Source organism: Echinops telfairi, unplaced genomic scaffold (assembly GCF_000313985.2).
Source record: "Echinops telfairi isolate 266 unplaced genomic scaffold, ASM31398v2 ScPeMD7_23;HRSCAF=83, whole genome shotgun sequence".
NCBI classification, from domain to species: Eukaryota; Metazoa; Chordata; class Mammalia; order Afrosoricida; family Tenrecidae; genus Echinops; species Echinops telfairi.
In genome coordinates, this window is record NW_022103920.1 from 88,418,337 (window position 1) to 88,436,573 (window position 18,237).

The 18,237-nt window shown below is 54.8% G+C and overlaps 1 protein-coding gene across 2 annotated transcripts in view; it reads left to right on the forward strand.

The window, feature by feature from the left end:
- The window catches only part of AQP1 (aquaporin 1 (Colton blood group)), a 13,619-nt gene extending 1,272 nt beyond the window's left edge, over positions 1–12,347 (forward strand). The window contains exons 2-5 of one of the 2 annotated variants that reach the window (XM_045288815.1): positions 8,899–9,063; positions 9,362–9,442; positions 10,443–10,541; positions 11,893–12,347. In XM_045288815.1, the coding sequence (XP_045144750.1) occupies positions 8,899–9,063; positions 9,362–9,442; positions 10,443–10,541; positions 11,893–11,994 (447 nt within the window). In that variant the 3' untranslated portion in view covers positions 11,995–12,347. Of the gene's footprint in view, positions 1–8,898; positions 9,064–9,361; positions 9,443–10,442; positions 10,655–11,892 lie in introns of those variants that run through there. The other variant, XM_004702757.2, reaches the window with a different exon arrangement.
- Positions 12,348–18,237: the final 5,890 nt, after the last annotated feature.

The window sequence follows — 18,237 nt, forward strand, 5'->3', positions numbered from 1 at the left end:
CCCCCCATCTCCCTGCCCCTGGCTCTCATGCAGTCTGGCTTAGGGTCAGTAATGATAAGCAGATGTAGGCGACTGGGTGGCAGCGGTGGAAGAGAATTCTTCCCGGGCCGCTTAGCACAGCTAAGTGGCTGTTGGTGGCAACCGCCTGCTGCTACAGACCTGGGCTTTTCCAGCCCCTCAGCCAAGTGCAAACTCAGTCCCAGCTCGGGCCACAGCAGGGGCACTTTGGCTGGAGAGGGCTGGAGTGGGGCGTGGAGGGGAGAGTGGGTGGACCTCCTTAAGGGGCCAGAGGGGACAAGTAATCCTGGCAAAGGGGCAGCGAAGTCAGTGCTGGAATTCAACAGAGGACTGAGGCTGGTGGGGACCAAGCAGGGCAGGTGGGTGCGGGGACAGCCCTCCCAGGAGCCAGCAGAGGGTGTTTATAGTAGCCCTTTGCTTGCCTGCCAGCCAAAGTTCAGGCCCCGGTGACACTGCTGCGGGGAAGCTGGGTGAGTGTCTGGTGCAGAGGGCAGCTGGCATGGCCCGGGAAGAGAGGATTAGCACTTTTGTGCCACTATGACACCTGGCCCAGACCCCTTGTTAAGCTAACCTCTGCTCAGCCCAAGGTTGAAGATTAGCTCTGTGGCTGGAATTTAGACTTCAGCCAGAGAAGACGTGGCTGTGGTGGGTGGAAGAGCCAGAGCTGGGGAAGGCTACTCTGGGGCCCGCAGTCTCTCCAGTGGGGCTACAGGCTCGGTGATCGCAAAGGGCAGGGTGAGATGGGGGTGGGGGAAAGGTCCGAGTGGGGGGAGGTGTTGGTTGAGCTTGAGTTGCCCTGGGCTGTCTCCCTCCCCCACCCCCCAGGGCCAGCTCCTGGCAGAGGCTCCTCATTCTCTCCTGTGGCCATCCCGGGCAGATACGGCGGGCCAGGGCGGGGCACTTTCTGTGCCATCTGGCTCCGCCCTACTCTGGTGCCCCATGCCCTTTCTGGCCTCTCTTCTCCAGAGTCAGCCCACACCCATGCTGGGGAGTTTTTGTCCATGGGGGGGAGGGGAGGGGGGAGGCGGGGGGAAGAAGAGGGGGCGTGCAAAGAAGCAGGCGTCTGGGTCCAAGTCCTGTCTGCTATTAACTTGTTGAGCTGCCCTGAAGCTAAAGACCCCAAGGGCCCAAGGTGGCCATCCAGGGGGTTGACCGTATGTCTCATGACTTGTCTGGTCCTGCGGGAACTCCCAGCAGACCCGCTTGTTTACAGAGGTGGGGGTCTTTTCCAGGAAAGCTGGTTGGAGAGCCTATGAGGGTGTTAGGGGCCAGGCTGCTTTGGATCAGGAGCTCTATTCCAGAAGCACAGATCCAAGGTCTAGGAGCAGAAATGGCTCCTCCCCTCCATGGCTCTCACAGGACACTGGACCCACCATGGGAAGGGGCCTGGGCTGGCCCGGGTGCCTCAAGAGGATCAGAGAGCGGCATGATGCCCAGAAGGGGCCACACCTTTCCAGCCACCCCCTTGGGAGGTTCTACAGAGCCTTTAGCCCTGGGCTCTCTCCTGGCCCCAACTTGGCCAGAGTGGGTCATGGCATGGAGATTTCCAAGGAAAATAGGGAAAGAAGTGGCAGGAAGTAGTTGGGGTGAGTCAAGGGGTGTCCACCGAGGACATGGGGGGGGCAGCTTTCTCCTCATTGAGTCAGGACTTGGGATACGCCCTGAAGAGACCATGGCCCTTGTCCAGCCTACAGGGTCCTGGCTGGTTCTCAGAGTCATCTTCCATGCTTGGCCCAGAGAGAGCCCAAGAGACAGGGATTGGTGCCCTGACCTGTCCCTGCCCTGGCTCAAGCCTTAATATCCTGTGTGGCCCTCGTTCTCCGCTGCGAGATAGAGATGCCCCAGGAAGCGTGGCTGGCCTTTGGGAAGGGACTGAGGCTGGCCAGCTCACGCACTCCCTACGGAGCCAGTGCAGCTGGGTTCTGCAGGGTGACCGGGTGCTCACTCTGGGATGAGTCAGGTCAGCTCTTCTGCCTGGGGCCAGCTCACAGCTCAGGGAAAGATAAGCCCTGGGCACAGCTGCCTGAGATAGGAGGCAGAAGGCAGGTGTGATAAGCTGGGTCTAGGCAGGTGGGCGAGGTGCTAGCTGCCAAGATTCCTTCAGGGGGACCAGGAAGGCTTCAGGGAGGAGATGCCAGCAAGCCCTCCAGCGAGGAGCAGGAAGGGGCTTCCGTGCTGGAAGCTGCTGGGTGTGGCCGGTCCGGAGGTTGTGGTCTATAGAGGGGTAAGGACTGGAGATTCCGCCCCTGTCTCTGAGTCATGATGAGGGCTGGATCGCTGGCTGGCCCAGAGCTGTGATGTGGGTAGCCTGGGGGTTGCCGGCATTTGGGTGGGCCTAGGGCAGGGGCAGGAGGGGGCCTTTGTCCTCCTGGCTCTGCAGGTTTCAGGCCTGGCTGCCTGCAGCACACCTCCTGCCCAGGCCACCTCTTCCCTGCAGAGTGAGAAGCCCCCTCCATCGGGCCAGAGCTTGGGGGTGGGCTGAGGAAGGGGAAGTCCGACCTAGCCTGCCCGGGGAGGGGCTGTGGGCTGGGGGAGGTGGCGGTGCCATATCTGGGACCTATAATTACTGTTTCCAGCCAGAAGCAGAGGGCACAGAGGGAGGTGGGAGTTTGCGGTGGGGAACATTCTGGTGTGGGAACATTCTGAGGCCGCTTTCCACCTTTGAGCCACGAGAGCAGCCTAGTCAGCCCCAGGGCTGCCCCCCTCCAACTGACCCAGCCAGGACGCTGTCGTCTGAAAGCACGCAGCCCGGCAGGTGCCTCTGTCCCCCTGCACCTCCATGTCACGCCTCGTCATGCCCATCGCCTGTCCTCTGCAGCTGGACGGGCAGGACCCAGGCTTCGTTGTTGGGAGCCCGAGAGCAACCCTATGCACGAGAGAGGGAAACAGCCCAGGCCTGAGCCAGCCCCACAGTTGTTCTTACATTTCAGCCCAGGCAGCCTTCCCGGTCCTCTAGCAAGTCCCCCCCCCACCCCCACCCCAGGTGCTTCTACAGACATCCTTGGATTGACTGCCGAAATCCTTCCTGGCAGAGGAGACCCTTGGCCCCAGCTTCTCTGAGGGGCAAGCCCCCTGGCCCTACCCCCTCACACACACCTTGGAAGCATTCCAGCCTGACTTCTCCCAAAAAGTCTGGACTCTGAGTCCCCACCCCTGCAGCTTCTGTGCAGGTAAATGCTGTCGCTGGGGGCTGGGGGCTGCCAGGGTTTCCCAGCCATGGTCCTTGAGGGTGAGGCGCGTGCCACACTGCCCGGGGAGCTGGAGCAGCCTGATGCCAGGGAGGCAGGAGGCCTGGGGATTGCCTGGGCTAGAATTTGGGCCCGCTCCATTTTACTGGGGAGGAAACGGAGGCTCCCAGAGCCTGGAGACCCAGGCTCCCTACTCTTTTTATGTTTTATGGTTCCAGAATGCACACGCACACTGCCCGTGCATGAACACAGTGCACACACTGCAGACGTGCACACGTGGGACACACCCAGGGGCTCGGCAGAGCACATCCCCCAGTCCCGGCGGCCCCGCTCAGAGCCAGGGTCCCTGAGGGTGGGCAGGCCTCCTGCACAGAGCCTTCCCCTCTCCGTGGTGGGGGCCGAGCAGCCGCCCTGGACTAAGGAGACGGAGGGAGGGAAGGAGGAAGCCATTGTTTTGTGTATTGCTTCTTGTCGGGAAGATGAAATGGTTTCTGGGAGCAAATAAAGGGCCCTTTGAGACCCGCTGCTCTCTCTCAGGGTACCCCCCACTCGCCAATCCAGTCAATGTAGGCACCTGTGTGTGGGTGTGACACACAGGGACAATGTTGCACTCAGAAATCCCACCAGGTGCACAGGTGCACAGACACTAACACACAGCTGTAGCCACCAGGAATTCAAGCCACACAGAGACCCCAACATAGCACACCGAGACCCCTGGAATACTGCACAGAGACCACCAACATACCACAAAGGCCACAACATACTACAGAAATCCCCTGATATACCACATAGAAAGTCCTAACATAGCACACAGAAACCCCCAACATACCACACGGAGATCCCTAACATATGAGCCAGGGACCACCAACATGCCACCCCCTGACCCCAACATACTACACAGAAGCTCTCTGAGATGTCTCTCAGAGACGCCAGCTTGGGAAGACACAGGAGCGATGCCCTGTGCCATAGCATTTCTCTGAGATGTTTTGGGCCGATACATGGTAACCAGCAAAACCCCACCAACAAGCCCAAAGACAAACCCGCCGCCGCCGAGTCGTCTCTGTCTCCCGTGAGGCCTGCCACCCCACAGAGGGTTTCTGAGACAAGGAGTCTTCATGGGAAACAGCCTCATCTTTCTCCTGTACTGCACGGTTAGCGTGTCTAAATGGAATGTATATTCTTTAAACTGGGGCTCCACATCGTTTCCTTATCTCAAGCTTTTTTGTTCATTATGTGGTTCAAATCCTCCTTGTTTATATTAGGGGGTCTATCTATCTATATTTTTTCTGCTCCATTGTACCCATTTCTCAGTGGTGGCCATTGACATCCTGCCTTGTGGGAGCAGATTGATCCAATTCTCTTTATAACCCTGACAATGTTCTTATCACTTATTTTAGGCTATGTTGTTCAGTGCATATAGGCGGAAATTTTTTATAGTTCTTTGACAGATTTCTCATCTCTTTGTTGTATGATTAAGCTTCCTAAAGCATTCTGAAAAGTGACAAGGAATATATACCTGGACCTTAGTGGCTGTGCACACATGGGGACACAGCCCTGAGTCAGGAGCACGCACAAAGCCATGGATACTCAGAGCCACGTGCACACAGGAATTAATTAGCTATGACGTGGCCTTCTGAGGCTGCCCCGCAGTCCAATGCTGCGTCTGGAAAGGCTGAGTTTCCCTGTTCTTGGAGAGCAGATGCTCAGAGCCTCAGCCAGGCCTGCTTGTGGAGCCTGCTGCTCTCAAGGTTTTGGGGCACCAGCCTGCCCAGGTCAAGTCAAGGGCCCTGAGCCTTGGAAGCTGCCCTGTTCAACCTACTTATGGGCAGTGAGAGGGCCTTGGGACCCATTGCCGGGAGAGAGGTCAACCCTGGGCTCTGCTGGAGCTGGGACATGCTGGCAGTCAGAGAGTCAGAGTCAGCCAGCTGCAAATCCCAACTGGGAACAGCCAGGTCCCTTGGCTGGCCAATAGGTAGGTGGGGCCCTGGCCTGTGAGTGTAGGGAGGCACAGACCCTGGGAAAGGAGGGTTCAGGACAAGCTGCATTCCTCCCCCAGTCTTGGCCTCCCCACAAGTCATTTCCCCAAGCCCGTGGAGCAGAGGGTGGTTGAGCTGGCCCTGGGTACCGAGTAGTCCAGCACTGGGCTCAGAGTGGGTTCCTTCCAGAGGCTGCCTCTAGAGATGGTGGGGGTTCTAGAAAAGCAGTCTCCTCGGCCACTTCCCCAGGAGTCCTGGTGGTGTTGTGGATACATGTTAGGCTGCTAACCTCAAGGCCAGCAGTTCCAAACTACCAGCCGCTCCTCAGGAGAAAGACAGGGCTTTCTACTCCAGTCAAGCGTTACAGTCTCAGAAAGTCACAGGGCCCTTCACTCTGTCCTATCGGGTCAGGGTCTCAACTCAATGGCAGTGAGTCAGTCTGCTACTTCTGTCACAACGCAGCCGAGCCTCTCCAGAGAGTTCTGGACACAGAGATGGTGAAGGTTCCCTCTGCCCTCAGCAAGGATGTGGGGCGAGGCTCCCATCTAGAGGCAGGTAGATTGCTTTGGCACAAGAGGCACAGGCAGTTCAGTCAGGGCACAAGACCTAGAAGGCAGAAATGACATCCAACTACCGATCCATGTTGGGGCTGGATTATGAATAATGAACGTGCCACAGACTGCCAAAAGGACAAATAAATCTGTCCTGGAAGATGTACAGCCCGAGTGCTCCTTAGAGGCCAGGGTGGTGGGACTTCATCTGACGTGCTTTGGGCATGTTGTCCCTAGAGACCAGTTCTTGGAGAAGGGCACCCTGTTTGGTAAAGGGGAGGGGCAGCCAAAATGAGGAAGGCCCTCAATGGCTTGGACTGACCCAGTGGCTGCAACAGTGGGCTCAGGCACAGCAGCGACTGTGAGAGTGGCGCAGGGCCGGGCAGTGTTCGTCCGTTGTGCACAGAGCGTCATTGTGGGTGAAAGCAGACCCAATGCTACCTCACAAGGACAACCACAAGACCCTGGAGGGGGCCTTAGAACTGGTGGGCCTAAACCGGGCCTCGAATGGGTAGAAGTGGGGGTAGGTGTGCAAACGAGGAGCGCCTAGTCTTTCTGAGGCTTCAGATTATGAGTGTGTGTTAGCTTTGGTTTACAACTGTATTCAACAGATCTCTTTTGCCTTTAAGCGTGTAAGCTCTTTGGCAAGCAAAAGCTGCCTGGGGCTCTGCACACTGCCCCTGAGCTCCTTGCTCCTGTAGCCAGGAATCGCCGCTGGGATTGGCTCAGTTGAAGCCGGAGCTCATGTTGAATGTATTATTTGGAGCTATCTACCTGCTCTTTCCTGGACACCAAATTCCCCCATACTTTTGATTGCACCCACTTCCCCGTTCTGGACCTTCCATTTTTTTCCATCCATAAGAGAATGCATGTGTCTTTGGTGCTAAAAGAACGCAGGTCAGTCAGCTGCTGAAGCAATCAGGGAGGGCTTCCTGATGGCGGTGGCAATGGATAGGGAGTGTCAACCTATCAGAGTGTCAACCCTGCCTGGTATCACACCCCTCTGCTCTGCTCGCTCTGTGTGGAAAGCTGTGCCTCTGGGTAGGTCTTGGGTCTCAAACCCAAAACCTTCCAGGAAGAGATGAGCTCACAGAGGTGGCAGAGGCGGGGTGGGCAGGGTGGAGGAGGTGCTTACTCTGTTAAGGACTGGTTCTGGACAGCCACCTGCCAGCCATTCGGTGGACCCTGGGGGTCCGAGAGACAGGCGGGGCAGCCAAGAGCTTCCTGGGGGTTCAGACACACCAAGTAGCAGACCTGTTCCCCCTCTCCCCCAGCAACTAGCTCCACCTCTATGAAGCTATCCCAGCTGCAGACAGCTGCCTCGAGTAGCCTCAGTCACCCTCCCTTTCGGTGCCCCACCCCTGCACTACCCATCACCATTGAAGGATTTATCCTGCCCTTCTGCCCTCAACCTGTTACCCCCCGCCCCCACACACACACACATCCTGGGGGTGTGAAGGGGAAAGAACAGGCAACAGAGCAGCGCAGCCCTGCCCAGAGTCCTGAGACATCACTGTGACCAGCGAGCCTGCCCAACTTCTCTAGAGAGTAAGCAGAGGACAGTAGACCGGTTTTACAGATGGCAAAACTGAGGACCAGAGAGAGGACACCTGCTGGTGAGAGCAGAACTGGCAAGGGGAGGTCAGGACCTGAACTCAAGGTTCCTCCCACTGTGGCCCTGGCCTAGGGATCAGAGGAAGATGACCCAGTGAGCCGACTGAGCCAGGGACACAGATCTTGGGTCAGCCAGCCGAGGCCCAGAACTGGGGCTTCGAGGCAGGGTCGGGATTTGAGTCATGTTCCCAGCGACCCAGGACTGCTGATAAAGGCGGGAAGAGAATTGTTTGTGAGATTACCCCAGGGAGGGACCGGAAAACCCTTGGAGGGGTGGTGGCAGGCAGCCCCCTAGGATCTTGCCAAACGCCCTGGATCTTGGCGCAACCTTCTGCCCTCAGGTGGGAGGTGAGCCATCCAGTCAAAGCTAGGCGGCTCTGTCTATGCCAACCCTGTCTGGGGGAGAGCAGCCTAGGTGGCCACATCCGGGCACCTTTGCAAGTGAGCCTTTGCCAGGCTGGCCCAACTCCCCTCTAGGGTTAGCATACCTGGCCCTGGGACCCCCACACGGAAGTGGGTGCAGGTTCCCTGGGAGGGGTCCTGGTGCAGCTGCAGGAGGAGGCTCTGTGATCTCACCATTCCCTTCTTTTCCCATGAGTCATGTTTCTAAAAGTGACTCAGGACGTGGTAGCCAGACGGTAGGGCCTATGTGGCTAGAGAGAGGAGGGAGGCTTCGGACAGAAAGGAGGGAGAGAAGGAGAAACTGGGAGGACTGGACCAAGAACAGAAGGGGGTGAGGGGAGGAGAAAGAGAAAGAGAGAGAGAGAGAGAGATGCTGGACCAGAGAGACACATCACTGCCAGAGTGGATGTTGACTCCTCGTGACCCTATAGGACAGGGTAGAACTGCTCCTGTGGGTTTTCAAGACTGCAACTGTTTCATATTTTTAAAAAAATCATTTTATTGGGGGCTCTTCCAGTTGTTATCACAATCCGTACATCCATCCATTGTTCCCATCAGAATTTTCAAGACATTTCCTTCCTACTTGAGCCCTGGTATCAGTTCATCCCCCCCCCACTCATGAACCCTTGACACTTTATACATTATTTGTTCATGTTTTTATAAGAGTAGAAAGTAGTCTGGTCTTTCTCCCAGAGGCCAGGGGGGTGGGAGAAGGAAACCCAGCAGGGAGCCATCCAGGGAGCCCCCTACAGAAAGCTGGGGCACAGCTAGATGCACACCCCCTCTCCGGCTCGGGGTGCTTATAAGTAGTAAGTGACGAGGGGGTCGGACGGAGGTGCTAGGTTTGGTGTTGTGAAGCAGTCCCTGCTGCGCCCTTCACTCATTCGAAGCTCTTTCCACCCAGGAGAAGCTCTTGCCACCCACCAGCCGGCTGCCCCTGTGGACCCCCGCCCTGGAGGGGAAAGCCCCCATTGCATGCCACCGGTGCTCTCAGATGGGGCAGGGTCTCTTCCTGCACTAGGGGTGGAGCTTCAACAACAGGTGGGGCTAGGGGACCAGTCCTGAGCTCTGTGTCCTGACTGGATCGCGATTAGGTGCTGCAACAAGGGCCCAGCCACCCTGCTCATTCGACTGACTCTGTCTCGGCAGCTGGCGAGTGGAGTGAACCCAGGCCAAGGCCTGGGCATCGAGATCATTGGCACGCTGCAGCTGGTGCTGTGTGTGCTGGCCACCACTGACCGCCGTCGCCGCGACCTTGGAGGCTCCGGGCCCCTGGCCATCGGCCTCTCGGTGGCACTAGGGCACCTGCTGGCGGTGAGTGGGGAACCCTCCCAGGTGTGGGAGTAGGGGTGGGGCCGATCTCCAGGTGGGCAGAGAGGGGATGGGACGCCAGAGGAGGCTCCTGCCAGAGGGCGAAGGCGGTGAGGTGGCAGGTCAGTTCTGTGGGACTGGGGGAATGGGCCCTGGGTCAGGGTCAAGTTTTTGCTTTGGTCTTCTTTCCCATCCTCTACCACACCTCCTTTCTGCCTCTTTCTATTTCTCTCCCTGCCCTCTTGCTCTCTCCTGTGCCCCTCGCTCTGTGGCTCCTCCCCCTCTGCCCCGCCCCTCACAGATTGACTACACCGGCTGTGGAATCAACCCCGCTCGCTCCTTCGGCTCTGCGGTGATCACCAACAACTTCATTGATCACTGGGTAGGTGGTGTTGGTGGTGGGTTACCCAGAGGAGGGGCAGGAGGGGGGGGGCGGGTTTTCCAGCACAAGGTCAGCCTGATGTGCCCAGCAGCCACCCTTCCCCACTGGGGCCCTTGGGAGGCAGCCGGGCGCGCGGTGACGGAGGCCGGGGAAGCAGGTGGGGTCAGGCCACACACCCAGGCTGGTTCCGGTGACCATGCATTCTCGCAGCACGAGAGGGTACTCGAGAGACCTGGCTCTGCCACGTTCCAGTGCAGGAGGCTCCCGGCCTCTGTTTGCTGGGCAGGTTGGTGGGGGTAGGGTGGGACCTTCCTCATGGGGCTGCAGGCCCAGGAGAGGGGCCAGGATGGTCAACCGAGCTGAGCACGGAGCCAACACTCAGTGCTCATTATTTTAGCTGTTGGTGAGGATGTTATTTTGCTCCAGGCCAATCTTTTTTCAAATTAATTGTGTTGATCAAGTCAGGGTCCCTGTGCTGGGCCACACAGAACCAGGGAGATGCACCTGATCACAGCTGTGGCCTGGGGCTAGTTCTGGGGCATCTGAGATTGGCACGCACCACTACCTCCTCCCCCCGGAGGGCAGATGCCCTGTGTGTGGAGGCCCGTGATCCTCCCTCTAAGCCCACTCCCTCCATTTTGCCACCTGCCGCTTCTTCCTTTGGACTGGGAGTGACCTCACGCCTGTCTGAGCTGAACTTAGCCCCATAGGTTTGACTTTGGCTGGCCCCCTTTCAAAGCAACCCCCACACGGAATTCATCCGCCAACCTTTTGATGAGCAGCCAAACACATTACCCATCTGTCCCATTGCCATAAGCGCCGGTACCCCACCGCAGAACGCTCAGTGTCTCCCCTCTTTGGAGCTCGGTGTCGCCCCTCTCTCGCCCAGGCCTTGCCAAGAGGAGGTCAGGGAGAACCCCTTAGGGTGGCCAGGCGAGAGCGGGGGCAGCAAGAAGGCTTTCCCGGGGCAGGCCAGACCTGATGTCCTCTCTGCTTCCAGATCTTCTGGGTGGGGCCGTTCATCGGGGCCGGCCTGGCCGTACTGATTTACGACTTCATCCTGGCCCCGCGCAGCAGTGACCTCATGGACCGCGTCAAGGTGTGGACCAGCGGCCAGGTGGAGGAGTATGACCTGGATGCTGATGACATCAACTCCCGGGTGGAGATGAAGCCCAAATAGAGGGGGGCACTGCCCGGGCATCCACTGTGGGGGTGGGGGCGGGTGGGGCGGAGGGTGGGGAGGGGTGAACCATATCGTAGGCACTTTGACAAGCTGGCCAAAGTCACTCCCCAAAAATCTTGCCAGACCTTCAGGGTCAAGCATTTGGGGGTGTACCTGTCACTGTCTTTCTCTTTCTCTGTTTCCTGGCCTCGGGGCTTCCTGGGGACCCAGATGTAGCTGCCAGCCACTCCTTCCAAGTTCAGGGAGGAGGGGAGAGAGAGGGACCTGCCTGCTAATTGGCCCCTCAGGGTGTGATGGGAGGTATGCCAGAAAGTACCCCCTCATCCCAAAGTTGTTCATGAACTCATCTGCCACAGGGGCCTGGGGCTCTACCCTAGTTGCCTTAAACCTTTGGGGCAAGGGTCTCCTGTTCCCAGGATGCATCCTGAGGGTGCTTTGATGGCAGAGAACCTAAGCCAGGAGGTTGGGGGGGCCAAGGTGCAGACAATCTTCCGCCTTCCCATTCAGCTTGCTCCTAGATCCATGCCCTTGGGCTCTCCCTTATCAGGAGGCCTCTGTGATCCCATCCTTACAATGGGCCCATCAGGGAGGGCTATGTGGTTCTGAGACCTGCCTCTAGGTTTCTCTAGACATATACACACCATGAGTTCTAGAAGAGCCAGTCTAGACCAGTGCCGCTGCTTCACATATGTACACATATGCGACACACATACATGGTTAGATCCTGGGATGTCCAGGTCGTGACCCCTGTGGAGTGGCTGCACCAGACCGCAGAGGCCATGTAGATGGTGAAGAAGGAGGACCTAGTTTCCTTAGTTAAATTCCAGCTGGTCTTGCTCACCTAGGGGTGCACTATGATCTTGGCTCTCCTCTTGCCAGCACCAAGCCCGGCTCCATCACACCTGTGGGGTGTGGGTATGAAAGGCCGGTGGCTGTCTGCAGCCCCGAGCCTGAGGATGGAATGGCCCCAATGAAGAGTGGCCCACGGAGGCCGATGTCCTCACTGGGAGCAGAGAGAGAGAATCCCAAAGTCACAGGTGATTCCAAGGGGGATTTGGAGGCTTTGGGGGAGTGCGTAGCCTGCACTGGTGCCCTGTGTGATGCCAGCCCCAGCCTGTGCCTCCTGACCCACCTGGAGGGGCTATCAGGCTTGACCTGATGACAGTGTCTACTGGTGCGGCCCAAGGACAGTTCAGGGCTCCGATTTTGCTCTGGGGCTTGGATGCATCAGTTCAGCTCTCTCCACCAGTCCGTTCATTTCCACCAGGGCCAATGCAGTTGGACCACCTGTGACTCAAGCCATGCTAGGAAGGAGAGCCAGGAGACGCAATTGACCAGGAAGCCCTTAACAGGCACCAACACAGCATGACAGCTGCACACGCCTCTCCACTACACAGCAAGGGCGAGTAGCCCCCTTAACAGATAAGGAAACTGAGGCTCAAGGTTCTACAGCTAGATAAGGATGCAGCCTGGTCTAGCGGCCAAGACCATGCCTGGCTACTCGCTGGACTGTGAAATGGACGAGACTCCTTCCCAGCTTCTAGGTTTCTGCTTCGGCAAGGACCAAGGCCAGAAGGAGGGGACAGGGTGTGAAAACCGCTCTCTGCCTGGTTCTGCCCGCTGCGGGCAGGATCCTGCATCTGTCTGCTCTGCATATATGTCTCTCTGGAATTGAAATTTCATTCTCTGATAAGGAAATAAAGGAAAATGACTTGTAAGGTCCCCCAGGTTTGTTGTCATTTATTTGCTCCGTGCCGCTCCCACAGGGAGGTCCTCGGAGCTGAGAGGAGATTGGTTCATCTTAGTCCAAGGGGCCCAGTCTGAGGGGAGCCATTGCCTGTCACATCCCACAAGTCCTGAGCATCAGAGCTCCCATCTGAGGGGGGGGCACAGTCCTGTCCCCAGAACCCCAATCAGGGATGCTCCTTGGACCCAGTGGTGACATGCTCTAGGGGTGTGTGGGGTTGGTAGGAGCTCTGATCCATTTAAATGGGGCAATGGGGAGACATTTTGGATTCCAGAGTACTGAAGTAATGGGCAAAAGGAGGACTGAAGTCTAACAGCTCCAGAGAATTCCAAAGACCTTCCAGAGCTCCCTCCTTGCTTTAGTCATACTTCCCGGCACCACTCGGTACCCACACTTGGCACTGGAGCCTGCAGGATGGACCCCGGGAGCTCAGTCTTGCAGAGGAGAAGGGCTTGCCCACTAGGGTCTAGTGAGATGAGTGTTGTGTACAGAAGTCCACAGGATGTCCTGGCTTAGGTGGCCTGAGGGAGGCAATCCACTTTGGCTTGAGGGGATCAACAAGGCTTCCCAGGGGCGACCATGCTTAGCTGGGTGGTAAGAGAGGAGGAGAAAAGTTACTCACTGGATCTTAACCTTGAGTGTCTCCGGGGCTCCCTGGCTCATGACATCACATGCCACATCCCGGGAGGATGCCCATTTCTCTGTGGCGACTCTGGCTTTCGTCAGACTCCCAAGGACCCAGCCTAGGCAGAGAGAACCCGAGAGCAGCGATCAGAATGGGTAGAACTGTGTGGCAGAAAGCTAGTTAAGAGCCCTACGCCTGACTGGCCCGCCTGAGCCCACAGAGCCCCTGACCACTCATGACCTCCTGAGAATTGGAGCCACGGCAGGCAGGACATTATCACCAACAGGAGCGTGCGAACACTCAGCAACATCATGGGTCATATCCAAAGTCACAGGACATGTTTATGTCAAGCTGAGACTCCTGGTCCATTCTCTCTCTCTCCACACGCGCACACACACACACACACACACACACACACACACACACACAATTATATTCCTAAAACAAGACCAACCAGGGAAGCTTTGGGAACCATCAATCCTCTGGAAATCTCACCAGGCCACCTTGGCAGGTGTTGCTCAGCGTGGACAGAGCAGGGATGGGAGGTCTGGGTAGTCTGCTGTCCCCAGCCCCCAACACTACTCCTCTTCTGAAGGGCTTGGCTGATGGTGATACAAGGGCTGCCTCACCCTATAAGGATCCAGTCAGGGTTGGAGGAGCCAGGGCTGGGTCACTCCAATGAATCTCAGTCCCAACTCTGGACTCTGGCCACCTATTCTCAACCCCATTCATCTGTGCCATCCCCTACCCTACTCCATCTCAACCCCAGCACTTCTAGATGATTCCTGCCAAGAGGCAGAGCCTGAAGAAAAGGGAAGAAACTCTTATTTCTTTAACATCTACAGTGTATGAGGAGCCTACCCGGGACTTTACACACACCTTCTCAAATCTTCTCAGCAACCTTGTAAGGAAAGATGGCTTTGCCATTTATAGCAGAGACGGAGGTTCTCCAAGATGAAAGGATTGGCCCAAGGGCATATAGCAAGTTTGTGAAAGGATTGGGGTTTGAATGGATTTATTCTTTGCTTCACAGAGGGGACAATGTTCTCTACCGAACACTGTGACTCGTACTAAGCTTGGCAGCCGGAGTTCTCTTGCCTGCAGAGTTAGAGAGAGGAGAAAAGGGGGAGAAGAGTCCGCTGAGGAGCCTTCCGTTTCAGGACCTTTGCTCATTTCAAGGACAACTGGATGTAGCATTCTGCTGAGAAACATTGGCATCACACATCCCTGGCATTGGCCCCACCCCAGTCTTACAGTACTCTCTAGGGCCTGGGTACTTCTTTCTGTGGGATGAACTTACTCACATGGAGATTGTGTTCTTCTAGTACAGCAGGTCTCAACCTGTGAGTCACGATCCCTTTGGGGGGGTGTGAATGACCCTTTCACAGGGGTCACCCACTTCATAACAGTAGCAAAATTACAGTGATGAAGTAGCAATGGAAATAACTTTATGGTTGGGGGGCCACCACAACATGAGCAACTGTCTTAAAGGGTCGCGGCATTAGGAAGGTTGAGAACCACTGTTCTAGTAGATGTATATGAGAAAGGGAGGGTTAATGCTGCACTTTGAGGGATAATAATGCCCTATAAGATAACTGCTCAGAAACCCACTCAGGCCTGGAGCAACAGCTTTGAGACTGAGGCCTGTCACTTCTTTTTTTTTTTTAAAGTTTTATTGACACTCCCTCTTATATCATACAATTCAATAATATCATCAAAAATTGTATAATTATTACCACCATCAATTCTAGAACATTTTCTTCTTGCACTCATTGTTATTCATGTAATTTTTTTTTAATTGTGGAAAAAACACAAACAACAAAATATTCTCCAACTCCACAACTTCTACATGTATAATTCCCTTCTTCTACATGATCTATAACTCCCACCTTTTACAGGATCATACTCTTCTTGTTATACCACCATTATTGATATCCTTTTCTAAATTATTCCATCACCATTAACATAAACTCAATGCTCCCCAAGCAACAATTTTCTCCTTTCCTCATGGTAACCATCGGTCAGATTCAGTTTCTTTTCTTTTTTTTTAAAGTAGTTTTCTTGATATAGTAGTCACATATCATCCACTTCCATGATAAAATTGCCTTTAAATTGAGTTCAATATACATCACGTAATTCCTAATGCTTCCTCCTCTCTTCCACATTCACTGTTTGCTCCCCAAGTCCCCTCACCTTCCCATTCCCTACCCCACCCCTGTATCCCCAGTAAACCATTTCATCGTCACTGTCTCTGTGCATCCATTCCTTTTGAGCTTCACAAACTGGGAAACCCAACAGAAAAAATGAAAGCGAAGAAAATAAGAATAATACTATAAAGATAAAAACAAAAAGTAAGAAAGAAAAGACCACCATCAATATTTTAAAAGCCAGAGAAGAAATTTCTGTCGTGGATCAAATGAGAAATACTTGAGCCTAGAGCAGATTCAGGATGGGTCAAGAGGGAGGTCAACCGACCAAGTATCATACGATACTACGGTTCGATCCACCATAGTCAAGTTTACAGTAACCTTTGTCTACTAGTGAAGCTGTGGAGGTGGAGTTCTTTCTAGATGCCTTCTCATCCCCCAGTTCCAGGGCTGCCCTGCCTGCTATGCTCCTGTTCTGTCGAGCCCAGCACACAGAGAAGTGTGGGGAAGTGACTGGGACTATCTTGGAGCTTCCTTGAGCAACGAGAGCCCTTTCCTGTTTTGTTCAGCAGGCATCAGTGGAGAGAGTAAATTTCCTAAACGCTGCCATGATTCAACTCCTGCCTTAAACGGCTGAGTGTTCTGGAGTGTGCACACGTGAGACTCTTTGAGGGAGGGGGCAGGGACGGGATAAAGTGAACCCCTCATACGGGGTCTTCCTGGAGACAAATCCACAGGATGCGTCCTCTATCAGACTCTCTCATGCCTCAGCCCTGAGACGAGCACACAGGGTGGATCAGCTGGCCTGGAAGGAATTCAATCTGCACCTGATCTAGAAGGAAGCAGAATGTAATCTAACAGCCACTGAATCCTAGAACATTTTCCTCTCCATTAAACTCACATGAACAAAAAGCCATGACTCGATGATCCCCAACTTATTTGGACGCCTTCTCAGAACCCTGGCCCAGGTTACACAATTCCCCACACACATTTCAAGCCCCATTGGAAGAAACATTAGCCTGGTCCCTATGATGAATGTGCAGACCAGGCCACGGTTGAATTCTAGTCACACGTATAATAATGTGATGTCAAGCATCGCATCAGTCAATCTCAGGCTTCAAGTAGCTAGGAATTGGGAATCCTTCAAGACAGGTACTCCCTTTTGGTATCCCACTCTCTTCTCCAGGAGCCAGAAGTTTCCTTCGTCCGGCCCTTAGAGGGGCACTGCGAATTCTACAGGGAGAAAAGAATTCTTCTTTGAACCATCCTAGGATCAGTCCATGGTCCAAGATAGATGCACCGAAGCTTTGATGAGGTTAGAATCCCATACCTTGTCTCTGACCCCAGAATCACCATCTCCCAAGCTCACAGGGGCTGAAGAGGGTGGGCTCAGCTAAATGGAGACAGGTGGCTCAAGGCACCCAGAGCCATTCATTATCTGCCTCCAAAGCTCGTGGGGATCCACATACACGGGTCTGAGTGCCTCGAGACAGTCTCTCGCCAGTTGGCCCAAGAACCATACTGTCTTGAAGGGTTTGGCAGGTACGTGGCTTCCCCTTAGGGTTCCTGGGTTGATCCTCAGGGTTGCTGCAGCCCAAGTTTGGAGCTGCTCTGGAAAAGCACCGGAGCAACTGGTGCCAGGACCCCGCCCATGGCGTGGCAGGGACGCGTGCTGACCATCGGGGTTTTTCCATCCCCCCTGTAGGTCACACCTTCACTGGTCAGAGCCTCTCAAGGAGGGGGGACAGTGATTAATGTTTTATGGATGAGCTGCTGGGCAGGACGCCTTGTTTTCTTTAGGTTTAGAATACAATGAGGACCATGTGTGGAATTTGCTGCTGAGTGGGGGCCAAATTGTGTGTGTGTGTGTGTGTGTGTGTGTGTCTAGGTCCCAAAGGTGAAGATGTTTATTGTCCTCCACGTGGAAACAGGAGCACCCTGAAGGCAGGAAAGGCAGATAGGGACCCTCACCTGGAGGACTGGTCTTTCGGGGGAGTGTTTGTCCCAGTAGCACTTTGGCTTCTGGGGTGCACGAAGGCCAATAGGGAAGGGCACCCTGCAGCTTTAATGAGCTCATCCTGCTCAGGAGGCTTGACTGCATCACAATGAAACCACATTCTCTGCATACAGCATTCTGCTTATTTGTCTGTTCTTTCTAGTGTATTGATGGGGAACGGGGTAGGGCAGACGCAGTCTTCCACTGTATGGGCCAGCACGGCCTCCTCATCTAACATATTAAAATACTTCCGTCTTCTCAGAGTCCACCAAGTCCTTCCCACATCACAGGGGCCTCCCCTGGTCCATCTCCAGTATCCCCTGAACTTTCCCACAACCCAGCACTTAAGGGTTAACCCTTGATATCACAGAGACCTCTGGACGTAGCGGTGGGGCAGCATTGATGGATTGGCACTCTTACCACACTGGGCTGTTCTATAGCTCGTGCGTCATTCGTGGTTGAGAGAGAAACAGTCTACTCATAGAAAAGTGGTGGCAATCCTGTCGAATGCAAGCAAGAAAAAGTATGCGTGTGCGTGTGTGCGCACACATGTGTGTGCGCATGGTTGCTATTACTGAATCAGTTCCAGACATTTCCATGATGGGTTGACCATTGAACTGTTCTAATCCATTGGATTTTCATTGGTTGATTTTTGGAAGCAGGTGGCCAGATATTTCTTGCTAGTCCATCTTGATCTGGACCCTTCGCTGATATCTCTTTAGCATCATAGCAACAAACAAACCTCAATTGATATATTGTGGTTGTGTATGGGGGGTATTGGCCAGAAATGAACCAAGGTCTGTAGATGGGAGAACTCAACCAGCAAGTCAGCACTACCTCAGTGTGTGTGTGTGTGTGTGTGTGTGTGTGCGCGCGTGTATGTGCATGTGTGTGATCATACTCCTGCTACACCCTATTTGAATCATTCACAGCTTATCTTAGAACATTCTAAATGGTTCTCATTCATGGGACAGGTCGTAGCCCTGGTTTGTGTGAAGTCATGTGCCTGAAGACTCTGTTACTCTCTGGGACTAGCCAATGACCACATTTGTCCACTCCATCAAAGGCTGCCTACACTCTGGTTGCTTCAAAGAGAT